The sequence below is a fragment of the Centruroides vittatus genome, unplaced genomic scaffold, assembly GCF_030686945.1.
Source record: "Centruroides vittatus isolate TY-2023 unplaced genomic scaffold, ASM3068694v2 contig_575, whole genome shotgun sequence".
Taxonomy (NCBI): domain Eukaryota; kingdom Metazoa; phylum Arthropoda; class Arachnida; order Scorpiones; family Buthidae; genus Centruroides; species Centruroides vittatus.
Genome location: NW_027122344.1, coordinates 1,419,414 through 1,443,648, shown reverse-complemented (window position 1 = coordinate 1,443,648; position 24,235 = coordinate 1,419,414). Strand labels below are relative to the sequence as shown.

Below are 24,235 nucleotides of genomic sequence, written 5' to 3'. Positions count from 1 at the left end.
GCATATTCTCAAAATGTTATACAGGTACTCCTCACTTTACGACCGAGTTCTGTTCCAACGACTACATCGTTAAGCGAATTGGTCGATAAGCGAGGAGCTTGTGCCGGGAATATAGGATTGTTGTAAAATTATCTAAATTATGCAACAAACTTCAAATTTATTCATAAAAAGACTATTATAGTACACTATTAGCCTATTATAGTACTATAAGACTATTATAGTATGTGCAAGCCTATTATAGTATGCTTAGCGCGCATGTCACCATTTGCCACTGACCAACATTCAAGCTGAGAAAGGGGATTCTCTGAATTGCAGGTCGAAACTCGATTGGTCGTAAAGTGGGGAGTACCTGTATTAAAAATTTATTTAAAAATAAGCTTTTTCTGATTTTATATGCTTTGTAGTAATTTTTCAAATTAAGTGGAAACTTTTTCAACAATTATTTTTCTTATGTCACAAATTTTAAAACAGTTTACAAACAGGTAAGGCAAGTCTTGCTGATTCATTGTTTATAGCATTGCATGACAATCATTTGATGGAATTTGCATAATTTAGACAGTAAGTTACTAGTCTGTCGTATTTGATAAGCATTCTGGTGTTGCTTGGTTGTTGTTGCTATTTTTAGTATGGTATTTAGATAATTTTACAAAGTATCTTTTATTATATCTTTTATTATATTACACAAACTGCATTTATGTGCTATATCTGCAGGGCTGGTGCAGGAATATCTATGCCCCCCAGACAAAATTTAGGTGCCCCTATTCATTGTCTATTTGGATATGTATATATTATTGTACTCAAACAAGCACATACACAAGCTCACATATAGGTCTATGCATATTTTATAAAATACAGGTAGGCCTCCTACAGTGCGGTACCTTTACAATGCGTTTTCGCTTCAATATGGTTGGAAAAACGCAGAAATTTTCTTACAATGCAGTACTTTTACAACACGGTTTAGGATATTTAGAAACAAATTATCTTTCACATAACAGGAAAATTGCAATGGATCACATTAGTGCAGTGGAACTTGATGAAACAAGCTCAGATCTTGAAATAAGGCCAGTCAAACATTCTCGAACAACTATAACAAGTGACAATGAGGACTGAATTTGTGAGCATAACATTGTTTCTTTTTGATTTTGACTTGAAATCATAATCTTTTTAGTTTTTATATGATGTTGAATTTTATTTAAGCTTTTTATGTACATAAATTTAAAAAATGATGAAAATGTTACACCATAAAAGGCAGTTTTTCTCTTTTTAAAACTCAATCCCAGTTTTTGCATTAAGTTGGTGTCTCCTATAATGCGATTTCCCACAATGCAGTATTTTCAAGAAACATATCTACCGTGTTGTAGGAGGCCTACCTGTAATATCATAATTTCATTATAAATATTAAAAAATTTTTTTATTAATTAACACTAATAGATTTGTATACATATATGATTATTCCAAATAGCTATATAGGAAGAAAACTATTGCATTATAAATACAAAGTTACAAAAAATTAATTATTTGGACTTTAGCTTTGGCAAAGCTTTGAATTAATTCATCTATATCAATTGTAGATGCAATGTCATGCTCTATAAATATTATTGCCAGACCAATGAGTTGTTCCTGAGCCATTATGGAATGGGTGTATATTTTATAAGTTTTAATTTTGAAAAACTTTCTGAACTTGCTACCAACATTGGCAATGTTGCAAACATTCTCAAAGCAATAAATACATTTTTAGCATTATTTTCTAAATTATTTTTGCACATATATGACAGAACATGTAATGAAGTATTTTCTGGATTTTGCCTTGCTGTTATTTATAATTCACTAGATAAATCTGTTCTGTCAATATCTCTAGAATTAATGTGTTTTAAATAATTTTCCAATGTCAAACTTTTTAAATCAGTTTTTTGAGGTAATTTTTATAATTAATATATATTTTTAAAAAAACCCAAATTTTTCATTAATTGTAAACATGTGCTTGAAGTTTTCAATAGATACAATTCCAGTATCAATAATTAAAAAATAGAAAGTCTACCTTAAATTTTAGTTGTTAGGCTGCAATTTAAAAAATTTGTAGACATAAATTCTCACTGTTGTCTCTCCATCTGTCCATTCTTCTGTATGTCTTTTCTTAATCTCGACAACTGAGTTAGATAGATGAAAGATGAGACCAAATATGGAAACCATAGCGACAGGAGGCCTTGATTAACTATATACAAACTTCCGATGAAAATTGGAAGTCACGTTATTTCAATTCAAAAACTTCCTTTGAAAGGATTTAGATAGATGATTGGCACAACTCTATTGCTGACAAGAAAAGTATGATGTACTGTACAGGGGCAAGACATTACTAATTTGAGAGCATATATTTTAAGTTAAATAAATTAAAAATATGATTAAAACTTGCAGCCTGGCATTGTGACAATGTCACAATAAATAATTGCTTATTCTTTTTTAGTCTTATTTCTAAGAATATGTAAATTAAACTATAATACTAAATATATTCATTTAAAATTAAATTAGACAGTATTTTGCCAGAATTAAAAAGTCGAAAAGATTTAACAACTATTTTTTTTTGTTTGAGTAAGGCTGGCATCTCCATATCTTACATTAGGCTAATTTACAGGGCCTACCAGGCAATTTTACATTAGACAAATTTAGGTCATTGTTTAGCTGTGTGCCCCTGGTGCCCCTAGGCAATGACCTAAGTTCATTTAATGCTAAAATTAGCCCTGTATATCTGTCTTCTTGTTAGAATTCAAACAGTATTGGCACAAAACGAGAAAGGATTAATATTATGGCCGGGTAAGATGCACGAGACCGAGTTTCTCCATTTGGGCCTTATGCCCAAATGGAGAAATATTACAACAGATGAGTTGCTGAATGCCTTGCAAGCAGACACTGATGATGATTTTGATGATAATTCTGATAATTAGTGAAATTCTGATAATTAGTAATTAGATAATGACTCTACAGGGGTTCCAAAAGTGACATTGATCATATTAATGATGCATCAGAAATTCATGATATTTTGAACTCTGCATCTGGAAATGTGGACAATAGTAGTCAAGACATTTAGCAAACTCATACTTCAACATCTTTTGTGGTCAAGGATGGAATAATCTAATTATGAACCTAGTCTTAGAGGAAGAGCTTGGTCACAGATGTTGGTAAAATAAAATTACCATGTGAAATTTCTCTGGAAGAACCTAAAGATGCCTTTTAATTCTTTACAAAATTATTTAGAAAATGTTGTAAAATTCATCAACATTGAAGCATCTCATATGTATGCAAAAAAGAATATTTTTATGGTGGAAGCCATGTGATGAAACTGAAATTTTTTGGTTTATTACTAACAGTAAGTCATCTGTGTTGCAACTATACTTGTTATGAAGTTTTGTGGGATAAATGCTTTGGACTAGTAATTGCAAATTTACCGGGTATTACATGATCGATAATTCAGTAATTATATTCGAGATTACCACTTTATCAGTAATTTACCGGAAAATTCATATTAACAAATGATCTAAAACGAAACTGAATTACTGACAGAATTTTGGACAACCATTTATTTTCAAGTTTTCCGTCAGTTTAGAGAAACAACATTCTTGTAATAGCAATTATTATGACATAACAGACATTGAAATAATTCTGATAATTATGTTTTTCTTTATTTTGAAAGTAGGCTCTTAAAAAAACATAATACATTTAGGCTCTCGTCTTCTAATCTAGATCTAATTTTTTTACAAATGGCAGCTGTATTAGAAAAAGCTCTCTCAGAATCAATACTAGTTGGACATACTGTCATTAGAGCATTGAAAACCATTTTAAGATATGTTGTATTTTTTGCTCCAAGAAATTCATTTCTTTCTTAACTATATCTTTTACACTTTTAAACTTACTTATATTACTGCTATCAGTGTCTATGCTCATTTTATGTTTAACGAATAAGTCCAATTTCTCTTTCATTGTTAAATTTGACTTTTCTATTGTGCACTTTGTTCTCATGTTGACATGAGAAGTTGGTGTGGTAAGCAATGAACATCTCTCACTAGAATCTGAGTCTGAATTAATTTCAGTGACATCCGCAAGTCATGATAAGTTTTCATTATCTGATAAGTGCTTGATTATTTCTACAATCCTATTCAAAATTATAGTTTTGTTAACATTATTGGATATTTCCTGTGACTTATATTTGTTTACTTTTTGTGGGTTATTTTCCTGTATTATACTCCAGAAACAGGTTTTGATTTTGGAGTATAATACAGGAAATCAAGTTTTAAAAAAAACTAGAAAATTCCTTATAATAACCTTAAATTACAAATGGAATGACCCATCACCACCTGCACTGTTTTCTTGCTATGGTATGGGGGATACAAAAAAGAAATGTGCTTCCCATGGGTATTTTTCATAGGAATTTTAGGAAAATAAATTAAGAGTTAATAAATTAATATTTAAAATTTATTTATTTAAAATTAAATAAATTAATAATTAAGAGGTGTTTTTAGCAAAATACCACAAAAAAAATTACTTACTAGTAAATTTACTGGGGTATAATTTTCCTAATTTACCGGTATATCAGTAAACTGATTACTGGTAATGTAATCACTACTTTGAACCTCCTATATTTTTCTGCTACTTTGGATACTTGGCAAGCAATGTACGATCTGATACTATCTATGAAAAGCCACCCAATCAACATAGCCCACCAAATTACATAATGATGTATGTTTTACTACTTCATATGTTTATTGAAAAACATAGCATTTTAAATTTGAATTTGAATGATAGCTTTAATTCTTGTTCCATTTAAAGAAAGCAGGAAACCTGAAGAAGAGCTCAGAAAGAGTCTGAAAACATTTGTTTACCTGTGAATTTTGTTGTTGGGCATCTGGAGGTTTTTGAAGTGTGTTATTCACCATTAATCAAACTCTTTTGTTTTCTTGTTTATATTTTAAAAAGAAAGGTGGTAATGTTTTATGCTACTGCCTGGATCTCTAACATAGATCCTCAAATATCTTCATATCTTCAAATTCTTCACTATTTTTTATTCTTTTAACATTCTTTAAGATTAATCTCATATCTGATACTGATAGGAATTCTACCAAAATAATGTTAGATTTGTCTAATTTTATAATTCTTTCTGTAAGGACTTTCCTAGATTCATCTAGTATTATTTTGTAAAGTTTTTGAATCTTTCCTTTTACATTATGATTAGCATAAGATAATTCTTTAATCAAGAATAATTCAAGAAATATTCTTCTTTCTTACTTCATTTTCCATCATGTCTATACTGTAAAGAGATAGACTATTCTTACTCTGTATATCCAATTGGAATTTGAAGCGATCCTCCAATTTAGCTTCCAACTGAGTTAACTGTGTATCATTTACTCTGTATATCCAATTGGAATCTGAAGAGATCCTCCAATTTAGCTTCCAACTGAGTTAACTGTGTATCATATTTAGTATGCAAATTTGTCAACCAATTATTCTGGCAGTTAAGTCATTTAGAATTGAAAACAAAACGTTTCGTCAAAGTAGGATTTGATTTTCTTAGATAGCAACATACTTAGATCTGTTGTTGAAGAAAAAATTTGTCTATTTTGGTTGCTTTCAATGATGATTTAATCAGCAACTGCAGTCTCTTTCATGTTGTTATGACAGAATTATTATATGAAGTTGGTGGAGTTCAAGGAAAGGGTCAGGGATTTTCCTCAGTTCTCCTTAATATTAACAGAATCTGAATTATCACAGTAAAATATTTAATATTTCTCATTTCACAGCAGAATAACAAGAAACACTGTTCTCTCATGAAAATTCACCAGCATTTCACACAGCACCCCTTATGGGGATAAATGGAATTATCGAGATAATTTATTTTATTTATGAAAAGTCGGGCACCAGTCTGTGATTTATACTAATATTGAAAAAATTGCAAAAGTTACTTACCATAATTAGTTCAGCCTCAGTCTGAATTGTATTCAATAACAATTTGAAGACTTGAATTATATAATGCTGCTAATTATATTAATGTAATGATTAATATAAACAATTTAATTATATTAATATATTAAAATTTTACTTTAAAAAATATTTTGAAACTAACTATTATCCAGTTTTGATAATTAAATCTACTAATAAATGATTCAAGTTATTTTGGTTTTAATAATTTATTTATAATTTAAGAGAGAATTTTGTTTAAAATTTGAAAAAACATACAAGTCGTTACATTGTAATATAAAATACATTTTTGTTCTTCAGAAGCAACTAAGTTTATACTACAGTATTTAGCAGCAATATCAGGGTCAGGAAGTGAAGTAGAAACTGTTAAAAACCAACTTCTACAATCAAATCCACTGTTAGAAGGTATATAATATTTTAGTTATAATTTATTGTGAAGTTTATCCTTATTTTTTTTCTATAATTTAAAAAAAAAATATCAGTTTTCAAAATTTATAAAAATATATTATTTAATAATCAAGAATAACTAATGAAAATTGCTTACATATCTCAGTTATGGAATTTTAAATGTAAGCTATTAGTTACAAATAATTATTTATGTAATGAAATATTCCTGTATTGTGCTTTATACAGAAGCTTGTTCATTGCAGCGTTTGGTAATGCAAAAACCCATCGAAATGACAACTCCTCAAGATTTGTAAGTAAGCATTTTTTTTTTAAATAAAAATTTTAGTATTTTGAAAGTTTACTTTTTAATTTAAATTAATTATATCAATAATTTACTCAATACTTTATTGGTTATTTTATTAACGAAATATTATTTTAAATTGCCATGAAGTAACATAATTTTTACTTTAATTAAATCTCTCTGTTTTTATTGCTAATATGATTTATTATTCAAATATTTCATTATTTGAAATTTTAAAATGCAAAAATGCCTTATTTTCCATAAGTATATATTTAATGTAAGTTGTGAAGATCGCGAATGTGGTACACAAAGAAACTGGTATAAATATTTACAACAGGATCTTTTATTCGCGTATATAGATACAGGAAGGGTTGTGGGATGCCAGCTATAATATCTCTATCTCCAACACAAGTAGTATTAGTACGGAACCCGACAAAAATATAATGATATAAGCCTCAGGTCTCGTGACGACTATTCCGATACATAGATAATTATTTTACAAAGGGCGATTACAAACGTATATAGACCTTAATTCTAAACTTATAATTAATTACAACTAATGAAGAATGATAGAAGAATTTATGACAATAAAATAACTGATAGGAGAAGAAAAAAAAAAGGAATGGGTACCCAACTATTTTGGTGCTAATGCAATGAGGTGCACATAACGGTACATATAACGGTGTAGATGACGAATCTCTTCTTAATCACGAGAAAAAAAAAACAGTCAACACTTTCACTACACATAAAGTTCTCTTTGTCTTCACCCACGTGGTCTCGAAGACGTATTCGGGAGCTTTCTCGTTCTCGTCTTTCCTCCTTCAGCTCTGACTCAAAAGTGACTCTTTGTCTTGGTTCTACCCCTGAGGGCTGCGTACAGTCCTATTGTCCATAATGGGGTCACCTATTGTTAAGCCGTTAAGCACCGGTCAGGGAAGGGTTCCAGGAAGTAAAGATAATATGAATAGGAAAGAGAAGGAAAAATATATTCTAAGTTAAAATAAAATATAACTATATATTACACAAATGGCATTTAGCCACAAAGTATTATTTTAAGAAATAAAATAAAGTTATTGATAATTGTTGACATTGAAAATGTTAAAAACAATATAAAAATGAAATTAAAATTGTTAAAATAAAATCTGACAAGTAAGGATGAAAGATAAAATCCATCGTAAGAGAACGAAGCAAGAGCAAATAAGTCCACTCTGATAACCTTAATTAGCTTCGCAAATCTATTTCTTTATCCACAAACGTTTTCGGTCTCTTAGGACCTTCATCAGGTGGTATTTAAGCTGAGAGTGACCCTACAAACTAAACTCACGTAACGGATACATTCCAACCCCCACTCCAGATGTGTACTATAAACAAACATCGCCGCGCATGCGCGGTTACAACGCCGGGTCGTACATCGCTTGCCACGCCTTCGAAAGTTGTATTTCGTCTTTAAAGTTGATAGAGAGGCCCTGGGAATCCGCTTTAAAGATCTCTAGCGCTTCTAAATACTTAAGGTGTTGAGCCTGCCTAGTTCTCCTTATCAAGGTCGCGCGCTGCAGTCCCGGTGTAATGCCGTTTTCACTAGCGTAAACAGCTAAGGCCGTATTGGTCTTTTTCTTCTCGATATCCGTTTTATGCTCACGGATGCGTTGGCCGAGGGATCTTTTTGTGGAGCCGATATACACAAGATCTCTACCGAATCTATGGTCTCGGAGTGGAATTCTATATACCCCCGGCGCCCTTTCAACGTCCACCGGATCTTTCCCGTTCCTAAGCAGGGAGAAGACGTCTGGTTTCCGCTTATAGGCTATTTTTGTGTTAGTATGCGCACCGATCTCACGGTATAAGGAGTGTAGATGCCGTTCATATGTGATAACAACCAGGCGGGGAGGCATACCCTGTTGCCGATTATTCTCCCGAACCGCATCAGGCTGGTTTACAGGGTTGCGCTCTTGATCTTCTGCTATACTCAGTATAAGCTTCTTGCTATAGCCATGGTTCTCAGCTATCTCTGCTATCCTCCCTATCTCCTTCCGTTTATCCCTCTCTCTATTACAGTGCGTGAGGGCTCTTCTAGTAAGGGCCCTAAAGGCCGCCAGTTTGTAGCTATACGGATCATTGGAGTCGGCTGGGATGTATATCGGGATGGCGTTCGGTTTTCGGTATACATTAGTGTCGCAACTTCCGTCGCTAAAGGTAATGTTAATGTCTAAGGAGAGGAAACTACGCTGGATCCACAAATCCCAGAGACCTGCGGATAAAGAAAGAATGCAAGCCCCGATAATATGTTATGATGGAATCAACCCTCCAGAATGTATTAAAACAATACTTAGGAATGGCCCTATGTTTGTGCCGGGATCCTACAAATTAGCACCGGAAGCTGTCATGCCTGGAGTTGAGGACCTCATTCGAAACCTGAGCGAGACCCGAAAAGAATACTTCAGATGGAAGGCACACTTCTGGATGAGGCGCTATAACCTAAAAAAGCACGGTAAGGAGGCTGAATACATGAACGCTCTGAGGAAAAGCAGGAAGTGGCTACGGGAAAATAACATAGTCTTTCTAAGGGCGGACAAGAATAGGACTCTAGTTTTGATGAAGAGAAACTCTTACACCGCCATTCTGCAGAAATATATAAGAGACACAGAATGTGAGGAAATAGGGAAAGACTTCGTCGATAAGACCCAATCGAGGGTCCACAGGTTTACTCGTACTGGCTTGGCAAGGAAATTACAGCTGGACAACGCGACCGTGACCTCACCGATGGTTCCGAGACTCTTCGCCTATGCCAAAACACATAAACAGGGGATTGAACTGAGACCGATTTTAGATAAAGCCAACGCACCCGCCAGAATGATAGAACGTAAGATCCACTTGCTCCTGTCGAAGCATCTCGAAGGCTATCAGTTTACAGTCTCCGACTCAACGCAGATGATCGAGGCTATATGCAATTGCCAGCCATCACCGGGTGCCTGGATTACCATTCTGGACTTTAAGGCGATGTACCCATCAATTAAGCTTGAGCCATGCTTCTGCGGTTTACGAGATTGGCTTATGGAAGAGGTAACGGGCAATGCTGACCACAAGCAGATACTAGAGCTTGCGCATATTCTCTGCTACACCTCGTGCTTCCAGCTGGACGGGAATGTGTACCTCCAAAAACGAGGAGTACCTATGGGTAGCCCCTTATCTGGGGACTTGGCAGAAATGATAGTTCGTCGTTTGGAGGCCAAGGTCATCCCTGAGTTCCTCGATAACATCGGCCTATATAAAAGGTACATTGACGACATCTGCATCATCTGGAAGAAGAAACCAGACATCGACAGATTCGTGTGCTGTATGAATGACAACCCATACGGTCTTTTGATCGAGTTAGTACAAATGAGCGACGAAGCGGCTCATTTTTTAGACATTAATATTACCTTTAGCGACGGAAGTTGCGACACTAATGTATACCGAAAACCGAACGCCATCCCGATATACATCCCAGCCGACTCCAATGATCCGTATAGCTACAAACTGGCGGCCTTTAGGGCCCTTACTAGAAGAGCCCTCACGCACTGTAATAGAGAGAGGGATAAACGGAAGGAGATAGGGAGGATAGCAGAGATAGCTGAGAACCATGGCTATAGCAAGAAGCTTATACTGAGTATAGCAGAAGATCAAGAGCGCAACCCTGTAAACCAGCCTGATGCGGTTCGGGAGAATAATCGGCAACAGGGTATGCCTCCCCGCCTGGTTGTTATCACATATGAACGGCATCTACACTCCTTATACCGTGAGATCGGTGCGCATACTAACACAAAAATAGCCTATAAGCGGAAACCAGACGTCTTCTCCCTGCTTAGGAACGGGAAAGATCCGGTGGACGTTGAAAGGGCGCCGGGGGTATATAGAATTCCACTCCGAGACCATAGATTCGGTAGAGATCTTGTGTATATCGGCTCCACAAAAAGATCCCTCGGCCAACGCATCCGTGAGCATAAAACGGATATCGAGAAGAAAAAGACCAATACGGCCTTAGCTGTTTACGCTAGTGAAAACGGCATTACACCGGGACTGCAGCGCGCGACCTTGATAAGGAGAACTAGGCAGGCTCAACACCTTAAGTATTTAGAAGCGCTAGAGATCTTTAAAGCGGATTCCCAGGGCCTCTCTATCAACTTTAAAGACGAAATACAACTTTCGAAGGCGTGGCAAGCGATGTACGACCCGGCGTTGTAACCGCGCATGCGCGGCGATGTTTGTTTATAGTACACATCTGGAGTGGGGGTTGGAATGTATCCGTTACGTGAGTTTAGTTTGTAGGGTCACTCTCAGCTTAAATACCACCTGATGAAGGTCCTAAGAGACCGAAAACGTTTGTGGATAAAGAAATAGATTTGCGAAGCTAATTAAGGTTATCAGAGTGGACTTATTTGCTCTTGCTTCGTTCTCTTACGATGGATTTTATCTTTCATCCTTACTTGTCTGTTTTATTAATGGCAAATTCTGTAACTATATTAATTGTATGAGAAAATGAATATTTAAATATGAGTGCGCCAGAACAGATGAATATATATTTTTAAATCTTTTGCCACAAACAAGACTGTTATTGAGTCTGAATTCAGAGAAATGGAATTACTAAGCTCCATCTGAAAATAGAATTGCTTAGATCAGGAAAAGAAATAGAAATTTATGTTATTTTAAAATCTGTTTAAATCTCACAATGAATACATTTGTATAGCAGGATTGAAAGAGATAGTAATTGATATTTACATTAGAAATAGAAAAGTTATGTCAAATATGCAGTTTATATCATTCTCTTTGCAGATAAAAGTGTCCTAAAGTGATTTGTTAAAAATAACAATGAAAAATACATAATTGGCTTTAATACTAAATGTTAAAAGGAAAACTATTATGTCAAATTCTATTCTCAAAGTTTTTTTTAAGCAAAATGATTGCTAATTTGAGAGTTATAGTGGAAATTAATTCTACAAAGAGAAATGCAGTAGAGCATTGGTTATCTGAAACAATTCAGGACTGGGGTTGTTCGGATAACTGATCATGTACAAAAAAATATATATGTTGAAATTTTTCTCCGTTGTGTGTTGCTTTGTGTTGAATTTTCGTCAATGTTAAGCCTAACGAAAATTTTTTTAAAATAATAATTGTTAAAAATTATTTTTTTATTTTGCTCAAACAAAATAAATATATTGAAAAATATAAAAACAAAAAAAATTATATTTTGAAAGTTAATTTAGTATCAAAAACTTTCTGATTCTGCGCGACATACATCCTGCCACACAGTCCTCAGAAAAACACCACACCAAACAAGCAAAACTCGCCACTCACAATGGGAAAAAAAGCCTTGTTCAAATATTGGCGCGTCCTTAAGTACCTTCTCATGGTTGTGCCAGTGCTGCCAGCTAAAATGCACACCAACAAAAATAATATTGGAGTAGCCCAAGACATAGTGAAATATTACAGTGCCACAGTACTACCAAAAATTTGAATATTCTGACTGGAACACTTTCGGTTAACCGATGTTTTGGTTGATTGGTATTTGGATAATCGATGCTCTACTGTAATCTATAATAACTGGATGTGTTTTTCAGTTCACTCACCAAACCAAAAAATTCAGCAGTAATGCATTAAATTTAAGAAGTACTTGATAAAAACAAACATCTTCAATTACTTCATCATTTTCAAATTTACATTAATTAACAATATAGAACAATGCATGGAATAAACTTTACTAATTCAAATTAAATGGAACATGTTTTTTATTGTCATTGGTCATTGTCATGTATTTGGAGGAGTCAACTTGCAAAGCTAATAAGATCTATATATTAAAAACAATACTCACACCCAAAACCACTAACTGGTGTGAAAACTCCAAAAAAGCAAACGTTTTTGATTCCCCTCTTGGGATCTTCGTCAGGCTTAATTAGTTCTTTCCATTGGAACTGGATTTGAATGTTTTTTAAAAATTTAGAACGTGCCCTACTTCCAAAAATTTTTAAGATGGAAGGAATTCACGAGCCGTTTTTAATAATTTTCGACAATGAGGACTCATTAAGTGCATGTTATAATAAAATTATCTCCTACTTGTGATTATATTAATTACGTCATGCTTCGTCTTCCAATAAGCCCTGCCATGCAGTAGAGTGATTCATTTCTTCTTTAAAATTAATGCATCCGGATTTGTGATCGGCCTTAAAAATTTCTATCGCTTCTAATGTTCTTAAATGCTCCTGATGTTGGGTGTTCTGATAACTTGCGCTTCCTCAAAAATTGATATTACTTCTGGGTTCGTGGCATATGTGGACAAAGCTGTAGTATATTTATTACGCATGATGTCGGACTTGTGCTCTTTTATTCCAATGGCTAATGGCTGTTTCGTGGAACCAATGTAAATTAATTTCCTATCTCATCTCTTGTCTTTCAAGGGAATGCTGTATACTCCCGGGAGTCTGTTCGGGTCGGAGCTGTCTTTTCCGTTCCTTAATAGATCGTATACGGAAGTGTTTTTTCTGTATGCTATCTCTATTTCTTTTCTCTTTGCCAGTGCATTATATACTCTTTTTAGCTGTGGGTTATATGTTATCAGGATTCTTTCAATGGTTTCTTCGTTATTACCCCTCTGTGCTTTTTTCTCAACCTCCGGAGCACCTTGTAGATGACTGTGTAGGTTACTCAAGTTACTTATGATGTTGCTGTAACCGTGCTGCTTAATGTAGGTTTTAATGTAGGATAATTCCTGGTGTAGAGAATGGGTGGTGGAAGAATGGGTATAGGCTCTATGTATTAATGCCCTAATGCTTTTTTGGAGTTTTTACACCGGTTAGTGGTTTTGGGTGTGAGTATTGTTTTTAAACATACTGGTGTGGTAAGAGAATACATTAATCTACATATTTTTTTTATATTCTAATATATGTATAAAATTTTATTATAATAATAATAAAACATGTTTTTTTATATTACTTCAAATGTCAGTTTCCACACAGGGAATAATATGTTAGTTTTTTTGTAATTCATGGCTCTTGCATTTTTATTAGCTTTATATATATCTATTCTCTCAAGATATTTTAGATGGTCATCATCATGTGTGTAGTTGATTATTTGCACTTCTAGGTGCATTTGCACTTGATCATTATTTGCAAAGGATGCTATGGCTGTTGTTGTAAGTCCTTTTTTTATTGGCTTCTCATGTTCTTATAGACCTATAAATTCCCACTATTGTCCATCTGTTTGTATGTCCGTTTTTAATCTTGAGAAGAGTGTTAGATAGATGAAAGTCAAGACCAGATATGGAAAGCTTGGGGGCAGATCATCCTGATTAACTACATGAACTTCTGTTTTAAGTTGGAAGTCATCATATTTCAACTCAAAACTTTCTCCTGAACAGAGTTAGGCTACATCCTATGTGGCAGCATCCAGCGACTGTGAACATGCTCCCAAGCGGAGTGGACAAACTGGTTCAAGCAAATGTGTGCATCTGGAGTAAACACGTTTAGCGTGTAGTGACCACCAGATGATGCTTCTACACAAGTGCAGGAAGCAGCTACCAAGCCAGTTTGATTGTCGTTTCCACTGCTCGTGCTTCCAAAGAAGAAAATGGCTGATTTTATAGATGAATGAAAACAGAATGACAAATAAATTGTGTATATATGTTGTATGTACTTTAATTAATAATCTTTTATGTAATTTAATAATTTTGATTTTTTTTTGTATAAATGTAACGTTTTAAAAATAAAACTTTTTTTTAACTTATTATTCTATAAAGATTCTTTATATTTGTTTATCTAGTTAGTGATAACATTTACCTTTCAAATTTATCGTTTTAACGCTTGTCATATTTTCCATAGTAGCATTAGACAGTCTTCTCGCCGCCATCTTGTAAACAACACGCGTCCACTCTGGACAGAAGTCACTCATACGTACAAAGATTCTTTTCGCTGGTCGCTGGCTGCTGCCACGTAGGATGTAGCTTTAGATACATGATTGGCATGACTTCAGTGTTAACAAGAAAAGTATGATGTACAGGGACAAGACACTATTAAACTTAAGTGTATTGTGACAAAAAATTGCAACCCGGCATTGTGACATCAGATACAATAAATAATTGCTCATATTTTTTGTAAATTTAGATAATATGAAGTGACCCCATGTATTCTAATTTCTTTTCAATTTTGTTATCAGTCAATGGAATAGAATATGCTTCTGGTATGTAGAATATACTTCTGGAATCCTTGGAATTCCTTAGTAATGTAAATATGGTAGGATTTCTTTTATATGCTGTTCTGCAGTTATTGATTGTGGCTATTTCTCTACGAATGGGAGTGAGTTGTTTCTAGGGCTGTGGAGTCAGAATCAGGAAGAATTTCTGGCCAAAGGACTCTGAGTTGGAGTCAGAAAAAATGTGTCGACTCTGACCCCCACATTTTAAATTTACTTTAGTTTTTTTATTTAAATGAAAGAAAATTTATTATATATTTATTAATTTTTAAAAATCTTTTTGTATTTTGTTATAATTCATTTATTTTAAATACAAAATGCATCAATTTAATTTATTAAATATGTAGTATTCTTTGTGGTATTTGTGTTTAGTAAAATTATTTTGTCACAATTGAATTTCAATATTTTTGAATCATTCCTTTATTATTTCTGCTACTCTCTTTTTCTGAATGAGCCAGACTAATTGATCAGAGTACATATTTTTTTTTTCTGAACAAGGAGCTGAAGTAGCTAGCTAGATCACACACTGTTTTAGTTGGACTAAATCTTCTGGAATGGTGAAATTGAAGTGCAAATGCTATCGAATATATGTAGATATAGAATTTTATCACTCCCTTTCTACTCTTATAAAATATCTGTTAAAAATTAATTTTTTTATACAAATAAATATTAATGTAACTTAAATATTAAAAATACTAACTATAAATATAAAAGTATTTGGGTAAACACCCCAGGCTCCTTTCAGGGTTCAGAGAAGGGTGCCTGTCTGTGAGTGCCTCTGCCCTCCATAAAATGACTTGTTATTTAATTTTGCCGGAGTCAGAGCCAGAGTCGGCCTACTAAAATTATCAGGAGTCAGAGTCAAGTTTTTTTTTTTACTGACTCTGCAGCCCTGGTTGTTTCATTAGTTAACTGCTTCGAAATCTCTCCTCTGGTTTTTTCTTATGTTCTTGATTGGCAATTGTCAACGAATTAAGCCTTTGATAATTTATGCAGGATAACTATTCTACACTGCAATTTGTTTAATGTGGTTTTGTCCTCCATGCTGGAAGAATGTGTGAAGGCTCTATTGACTAGTAGGCCTGGAAAAACTTCGTAGAAATTGTGTGGCTCAGCCAGAATGAATAAGGGCATGTATGTTGGTTTATGATATACCATAATGTGTATATGTTATTAATATATAATAATGTTGTTAAATAGGGAGTTATACAGCATACAGAAACATGGTTCCAGTGGCACTTGCAGACTACAAAAAAGGAGTGGCACAAGCTATGAAAAAAGGGCATCATACATATACAGTGGTGCCTCGTATAATGTACACCTCAAATAACGGACTGGCAGCGAACAACGGACTTTCCGGCATAATTGGTGACTGCTCCATGGGTGCGTTCTTTAATAGTGGTTGCTCTGCATCTCCACTACTATGGGAGTGCGCTGCTGTTTGTAGGCATTTAAGAACAACGGTGAAAGAAAGAAAGATGGCAGCGCTCTCACCATCAATAGTATCATGATGGAGGAATCTATAATTCTAAAATATGAGCTTTTAAAGGCAAAAGAAGGGTCCCAATTGTAAAATTTAACCATAAAATGGATTATTTGTTGAAAGAGCATTCAAAATAGCCTAAAAAAAAAATTCGTAAAGACACTTACATCACCGCGTGCACTAACTCGCGCTTTCACAATTTCTAAATTTTTATTTATAAAACCACATAATGGACCTGGAAACGAAACTATCTGAGCCATGGAGGATGCCATGTTGCTTTCCACCGTAAACTACTGCTACAAGCAGCCATTTTTGCCGTTCGATGGCGTGCACTCCCACCAGAATTTAGGAATGTGTTTTGCAGGAATTTTTAAATGGATGTCGCTCGCTCAGTTACGTGGAGGAATAAAAGAATGCACACCATGTTCATTTTTTTATGATACAGTACGGTTATTTTATCCTGCGGAATGAATTAGATGTTTTAACATGTATTTCTATGGGAAAATGTGTTTTGAATAACAGACGTTTCACTTAACGGACATGCACCTGGAATGGATTAAGTACGTTATATGAGGCACCACTGTATATATATATATATATATATATATATATATATATATACATACATACATACATACATTATATAAAATATACAGTATATAAATATATACAAGCATCCCTTGATTAACTGAATTAATCAATCACCCAATGCTACTGCATATATCAAAATCTCAATAATCAAATACACTGGTACCTCATACTCAACTGAACAGTCACAATCTGCTAGAACAAATTTTTGGTTAATAACAAATATTTTCATTTTAATTTTGTCATTAGTAAAAAAGTTTTTTGTGATAAAAATGAGTAACTAATTTTAAAAAATGAAACCTTAGAGCTCCCTTGGGGATTAAGAAAAGAAAAACCAATGACAAAAGGGACATCTGTCCCAATGTATGGGTGCCCTGCTTGGTTCTATTCATATCAATGGGTAAAGTGATTGAAAATCACAAACAGCAAAGTATGGTTCTTCTGGTATGGTTAAATTGTGGAGATGTTCTAGTAGGGCTTCCGATCTGGTATTGATTGGTCATAAGCCTGTAGGTACAAATAAACTTGTTTGGATTTTTGCAGGCAGATTATTAGACACATTGTTTTATTGATCACAAGGCATAATTGGGTGCTCTGCTTGTGTATTTTTGTGAATGCAAAAATGCAAGGTTTTGTAGGTGGAGGAAGGGTGGCATAACTTAAATTTAAAATTCTAGCTAATGGTGTGTGTGTGTGCATGTGTAAAATGATGCACTCTGTTTTATAACTTTTCCAGGAGACCCATTTGTGCTATCTTGCATTCTGTGATATATTTGAGCATTTGTTTGTGTATATCTTTTTTCATTAGTACAATGTTTTTAGATTTATTTGCAATTAGCAATGATGAATTAGAAAACATGTTCCATTTAATTTGAATTTATGAAGTTTATTCCATACATTGTTCTATATCAGGCATGATATAGAACAGTGGTTCCCAACCTTTTCTTGGATGCAGAACACTTTTGTGAGCAATTTTCTTTAGCGGAACACTTACTTAAGTGATTATGAAATACATAAGCTTGTCATGAGTTATTTTATTAGAATTGAGCAGTTATAATTCAAAATCTCTACTCATATTATTAACGCCAATTCTAAGACAGGAAAAAATATACCTAAATAACTTTAATGGGAAACTTGTGCCTGATGTTTTTTTACATATTTCATTCAGTTTTTTTCATTGCCTTTACCTTATTCGAAACAATAGTACACTCCATAAGTACGAGTCGTACATATCTATTTAAGTTTATGAAAATTTTCTGATTTTAATTTTTTTATATTTGGTGGCTCGAATACGATTGTACACTTTCCGATTTGCGACTAAATCTGCGGAACACTTGGAAGATGCTTACGGAACACCAGTGTTTCGCGGAACACTGGTGACCACTGATATAGAACAATGTATGAAAACCTCTTTGAGTCTGCATGCCATTTAGTAAGCATATGTACTGTACCTTTAAAGATGTTTATGCATGCCAAAGTTTTAGACTTCAGATAATGATATTTAAAGAAATTAAACGAATATGCTTTAATTAGAATAAATGTAAAAAAGCTGATTGGAAAGAGGATGATCAGGCAATAAACTGAAAGGATGATTGAAAAAGACAGACAATAAATCAAAATTGCACAATACATTATGTGCCAGATGATTTCTCCTTACATGCCATAGGTTTGCCACCCGTTTTATATAATTAATTAACATAAACGTGAAGATGATTGCTGTAAACAATTGAAAATGTCTGTTTTCATCAAGTACTACTTAAATTTACTGTGTTACTGCTACTAACCAACCCAAAAGTTTGGTGAGTGAACTGAAAAAGAGAGATATTTTCGCTTATAAAATAACATCAAATGATGTTACAGTAAATTTCATAAAAGAGATTCTTTAAAATAATCTTGAATAAATTGAAGATTAAAAGATTAGTTTATATTTTTTATAATTGATTTAAATTAAATAAATTTTTAGAAGATTGTTATATAATATCCAATAGTTTATATCAGCCTGGCCAACCCAAATTGTTTCACGGGCCACTTTGATCACGCGTAACATTATGGTGGGCCACAATTTAGGAAAACATGCTTTTAAAAAATTAAAACAAATACAAAATGAATAACATTCTATTGTTATACCAAGAATTTATACTCGCACTTGCGCATTATAACAATGAGACATGCAAATTTTTATTTATTTAATTGTTTTGGTATACACATGACAGGAAACAAAAGCTTTAATAGATATATAATATTGCTTAGTGGGCCACACAATTTACTGTGATGGGCCGCGGGTTGGCCAGGCCTGGTTTATATTAAATACACTTTAAACATCCTTTAAAGTCTAGTAACAAAAATTTTTTAATAAAAATCTTTTGACAAACATTTTCGACATTGACCAAGGTTTGCCTCAGGTCTTTAAATTAATGAAATTCCAAATTGAAATGGGCAGAACAAATTTTTTAAAATATTATTTTTAAAAATTGGAACAAAAACATAATGCTATATAACAACAAAAACTAAACGGTGATAAATATAAAATTTAACCATATATAAAAATTTAAGATATAACTTAATACCAATTAATAAAAACTAATTTATGTCAGCCCTCCTGGTCTTTCATAAAAGTATTGCCATGCATGAGACTGTTTTTCCATTCTTAAAGTTAATAAATTTGCCAGTCAGGCCTGCCTTGTATATTTCTGAGGTTTCTAGGGCCCTAATATGATCTGAAACAATTGCCTTATTAACATGGTATTTTGGAGATCAGTTTGCACATGTCAGACTCAGTGGCATAAGTGGACAGAGCAGTGGTATGCCTTTTGTTCAAAATGTCATAATGTATGGTTTAACTCTTAAATTAGATCAGATAAGTAGTACTAACACTCATTTTTAGATATTAACATTCATTTCAACAAGCAGATTTTAGAACTAGCCCACCTTATGTGCTACACCTCTTTTTTCACCTTCAACTAGCAAATCTATCTTCAAAAAAGAGGGGTTCCAATGGAGACCCTATCTGGAGACCTCTGTGAATTAGTTGTTAGAAAACTGGATAGACAAGTCCTAGAATCCTTCAAGAGAGAAATCATACTTTACATGCGTTATGTCAATGATATTCTTATTATTTGGAGATCCAAGCCAGATATTGATACAGTTCTGCAGACTGTCAATAACAAGCCATTTGGGCTTAAGTTAAAGTTAGACCAACAGGATGATAAGATGGCCTCAATATTTACCTCCTTGACCTCAATATTTACCTGAATCAGGGTTGTATAGCCACTAAGGTATACCATAAGCCTAATCTTCAATCTTTCTTCATCCCCTCACAACCTTGAACGACCCATTTACTTATAAAATATCCGCTTACAGGGCTCTAATCCGTAGAGCTTTTACCCATTGCTTTAGCATTAATGATGTGCTTTATGAAATTAAACACATCAAACACATTGCCATAGCCCATGGTTACAACAGTAAGCTTATAGATAGGCTAGCTCAAAAAATACATAGTCACTTAAAAAATTAAGCAATTAATTCCAGACCTCTTAAACAGCAATGTAAATGAATTGTAGTTGATTTTGACCTTAGAATGAGCCAAGCATTTAAAATCATAACTAAGAAGGTCAAAGCTGATCTTACAAGTGCAACCCTACGATATATAAACTTCTGACTAATACCAAGGATAAATGCAACGAAGCCAGAAGACTGGGGATTTACTCGGTTCTGTTTGAGGACAATAGATTTAAGCCAAACAAAAAATTAACATACATAGGCTCAATCAACAGATCACTTACAAAAAGGATAGCTGAACATAAATATGACACATACAACAATAAGTTTAATTCCACCCTAGCTCAGTTTGCAAGTGAACTGAATATAACGGCCAAATGGGAAGAGGCTAACATTATTATACCTATGCTTGATTATAACAAGCTTAGAACAATTGAAACAATAGAAATCTTTATGAAATCCCTCAAAGAGAACTGTATTAACAGCAGAGACGCAGACTTGCTCTCCACCGCATGGCAATCACTTCTTGATAACTCCTTAAATTAAATAGGCCAATCCTCCCTCATCCAGCCCATTACAATCTTTCGAGCATTTTCTAAATTTATCTCTTTTTTATTTTTCACTTTTAACAATTATCTTATCATCAATAGTCATTTGCACATATTTGTTTAACTCAAAAGATAATTAACAATGTTGATATTGTTTAAACTCTCTTAGCAATGACGTCATTAGTAAGAAAAAACCTTTATAAACAGTGGTGTCATTTAAATATCTGCTAACCGACATTCAAACCGACCTTATTGTACCTGAAGAAGGCCATTCAAAACGGCCAAAAACGTTTGCACTTAGTGATTAAACTGCCAGAAACAAAGTGTGAAAGATTTTTTGTGTTACTGATTTTAAGTAGTTCTAGTTTTGAGTGCAGAGAATTATAATATGAAAATCATAAATGTTCAAAATTATTTTAAAATATGGATAGTAAATATTTTTCCTACAATTTAATCTGAATACGTCTCACTAATCTTATATAGCTTTGCAGATAAAAATTTAGAATGTATTACATTCTAAATTTTTATCTGCAATGCTATATAAGATTAGTGAGACGTATTTATATTAGAGCTTTGTTCTTTGGATGAAGTTAATTTAATCTGTTTTGTAATTTCTAATTGAACATTTTTTCTAATGAATTATCATTTTGAATATTTCAAAGATGAGTTTTGTGAACAAAAATTTTTAATTAGCTAAATAAATCTGTCTAGAATCACAGGATTGTTAAAATTATTTACTAATTATTAAGTTAATTAAAACATATTAAAAAGAAAATTTATTATTTTCCGTTAATAAATTTGTTACAAAAATATAAATTTATTAAATTGTTTTTAAATAAATTTTATAAATTATAGATAAACTGGAAAAAAATTAAATCAAATTATTTTATTATACAATCAAAATTATTAAAATGAAAATTGGAAAATGATGATAGAACTGGTACCATTTTTAAATTAGAATTATTTTTAATTTTTTGAACTAAGTTTTAGGACTAGTTTATTAATAGCTTTATGGAGTTCAGAGGGAGGTGTAATTGTGAGGGGTTTGAAAAGAAAAATACCAACTTCAAAAGAAAAGTTTTAATCCATATTAAATTATTAGGCAGTCTCTCAAATTTATAATTTTTCTGAAAAAGTGTTTTAAAAATTTAAATATGTTGATTGATATTATATTAGGGACACTGTAATACCACAACCTGATCCTTTTCTAACAAGGGGAACCCAGAAGGTTGTCATCACTGATTTCAACAAAATTTTGTGGACATGTAGTATTTACTTGTACTTAAACTCTACCAAAGCTGCAGGACTTATTATTCAGGCAATCTTAAGAAAATCACAAACTTTTTTTAGAATTATTAATACCTATGCAGAAGTGCCATTCACATGTTCATATCTTGGCATAATTAGTTTAGGTGTTGTGTGAAGAGCATTAATATTCATGTTCAATCCTGTATGAGATAAATTTTTCTTACATTTATAATAGTTATGGTGATTTTTTTGTTTCTTAAACTCTATAAGCTTCAGATACATGGACACTTGGCAATGTTCATCTTAAATTTATTTTAGTCAATTAAAATAAATTTAAGATGAACATTACCAAGTGTCCATGTATCTGAACCTTATAGAGTTTAAGTAACAACAAGAATTACCGGCACGGTTTCAAAATACGTCTAGTTAAGGTGATGTTTTTCATGCAACACCTTAACTAATCATGCCACACCATGAACATGTGAATGGCACTTCTGCATAGGTATTAATAGGTCTAGAAAAACTTTAATCGTGATTTTCTCAAGAATACCTAAATAGTGGGTCCTGTGAGTGAATATTATACATCAACAAAATTTTGTCAAAATTGGTGATGACAACCTCCTTGGTTCCCCTTGTAAGTGTTCTACAATGCTTTGTCACCACGTTGAATTTTTATAATAATTCTTCACATAAGCAATTAACATCAGTCTTAAAATTGTCATTTAGAATATTTTTTAAAGTAAAAATGTAAAAATAATATGTAAGAATTTTAATAGTTAAAGTAGTCATGGAATTTTAAAACTTTAATTCGGAACTCTGTAAAAGAAGTAAGTGTTTGTATTAATTGTCAGAAAATGAAAATCAAAAATACAGTGTATTATCTACATAGAAGTCTGACATGTGCAGTTAAACAGTTGTGATTTTAAAGCATCAAAATTTTGAAATGCAAATTGTCCCAGATGACAGTTTTTGTTCTTATTTTTAAAATTGGTTTTTATCCTGAGGAAGGGCATTTAAAACAACCGAAAACGTTAGAAAAATTAAAATTCACACTGCATTTAAAGGTATGAGTGATTATTTTTGTAGTTTATGATGAATGCAGTTTTACTGAATAGTTTAATTCGGCTGCAATTTGAAAAAAATTGTAGACCTATAAATTCCCACTGTCATTTGTTCATCTGTCTTTCCTTAATCTCGAGAACAGAGTAAGACAGATGAAATCCAACACCAATTATCTTAGAGACAGGAGGTTCCAATTAACTATATATAATTTCTGATGCAAACTGGAATTAATGTTATTTCAAATTAAAACTTTTTCCTTGAAAGCAGTTAATAGATGACTGACATGACTCTATTGTTAAAGGAAAAGTATGATGTACAGGGGCAAGACACTAAAAATTTAAGGCGGAGAGCATATATTTTAATTTAAATAAAATAAATTAAAAATATGATTAAAAATTGCAATTGCATCCTGTCATTGTGATGATGTCACAATAAATAATTTTTTACATTTTTTTTTTCTATTTAAACTAAAGTCCCAATTTATAAATATATGACTCCAAGTTTACATATGCATTCCCTTTGGGCTTTGGACATAGTACAAATAGCTATTGCTACAAGCAGAATCTCTCATGAGATATTGAAAAAATTATCCTAAGAAAAATTTCTCTATCTTACGAAGTCAATAACACTATTACAACAACATTATACTTTGTTTATCATATATTATGGGATTTTTTAAAAATATATGCTCTTCACCTCAAATTAGTAATGTCTTGCCCCTGTGCGTCATACTTTCCGGCTAGCAATAAAGTTGTGCCAGTTATCTATCTAACTCCTTTTGGGGGAAAATTTTTGAATTGAAATTACTGACTTCCAATTTGTATCAGAAGTTCGTATATAGTTAATTGGGGCTTCCTGCCCCTAAACTTTCCATATCTGGTCTCAGCTTTTATCTATCTAACTTTATTCTTGAGATTAAGGAAGGACAGCATACAGACA

The 24,235-nt window shown here is 32.9% G+C and overlaps 1 protein-coding gene across 6 annotated transcripts in view; it reads left to right on the top strand.

Moving 5' to 3' along the window:
* Window positions 1-24,235, top strand: part of LOC136979044 (unconventional myosin-Ib) — a 314,495-nt gene that overhangs the window by 92,432 nt on the left and 197,828 nt on the right. For all 6 annotated transcript variants that reach the window (XR_010881326.1, XM_067274937.1, XM_067274936.1 and 3 more), the window contains 2 exons: window positions 6,265-6,369; window positions 6,615-6,661. Coding sequence is in view for 5 of the 6 variants with exons in the window: in XM_067274937.1 (XP_067131038.1) it covers window positions 6,265-6,369; window positions 6,615-6,661 (152 nt within the window). In the remaining variant the exon portion in view is untranslated. The remainder of the gene's footprint in view (window positions 1-6,264; window positions 6,370-6,614; window positions 6,662-24,235) is intronic.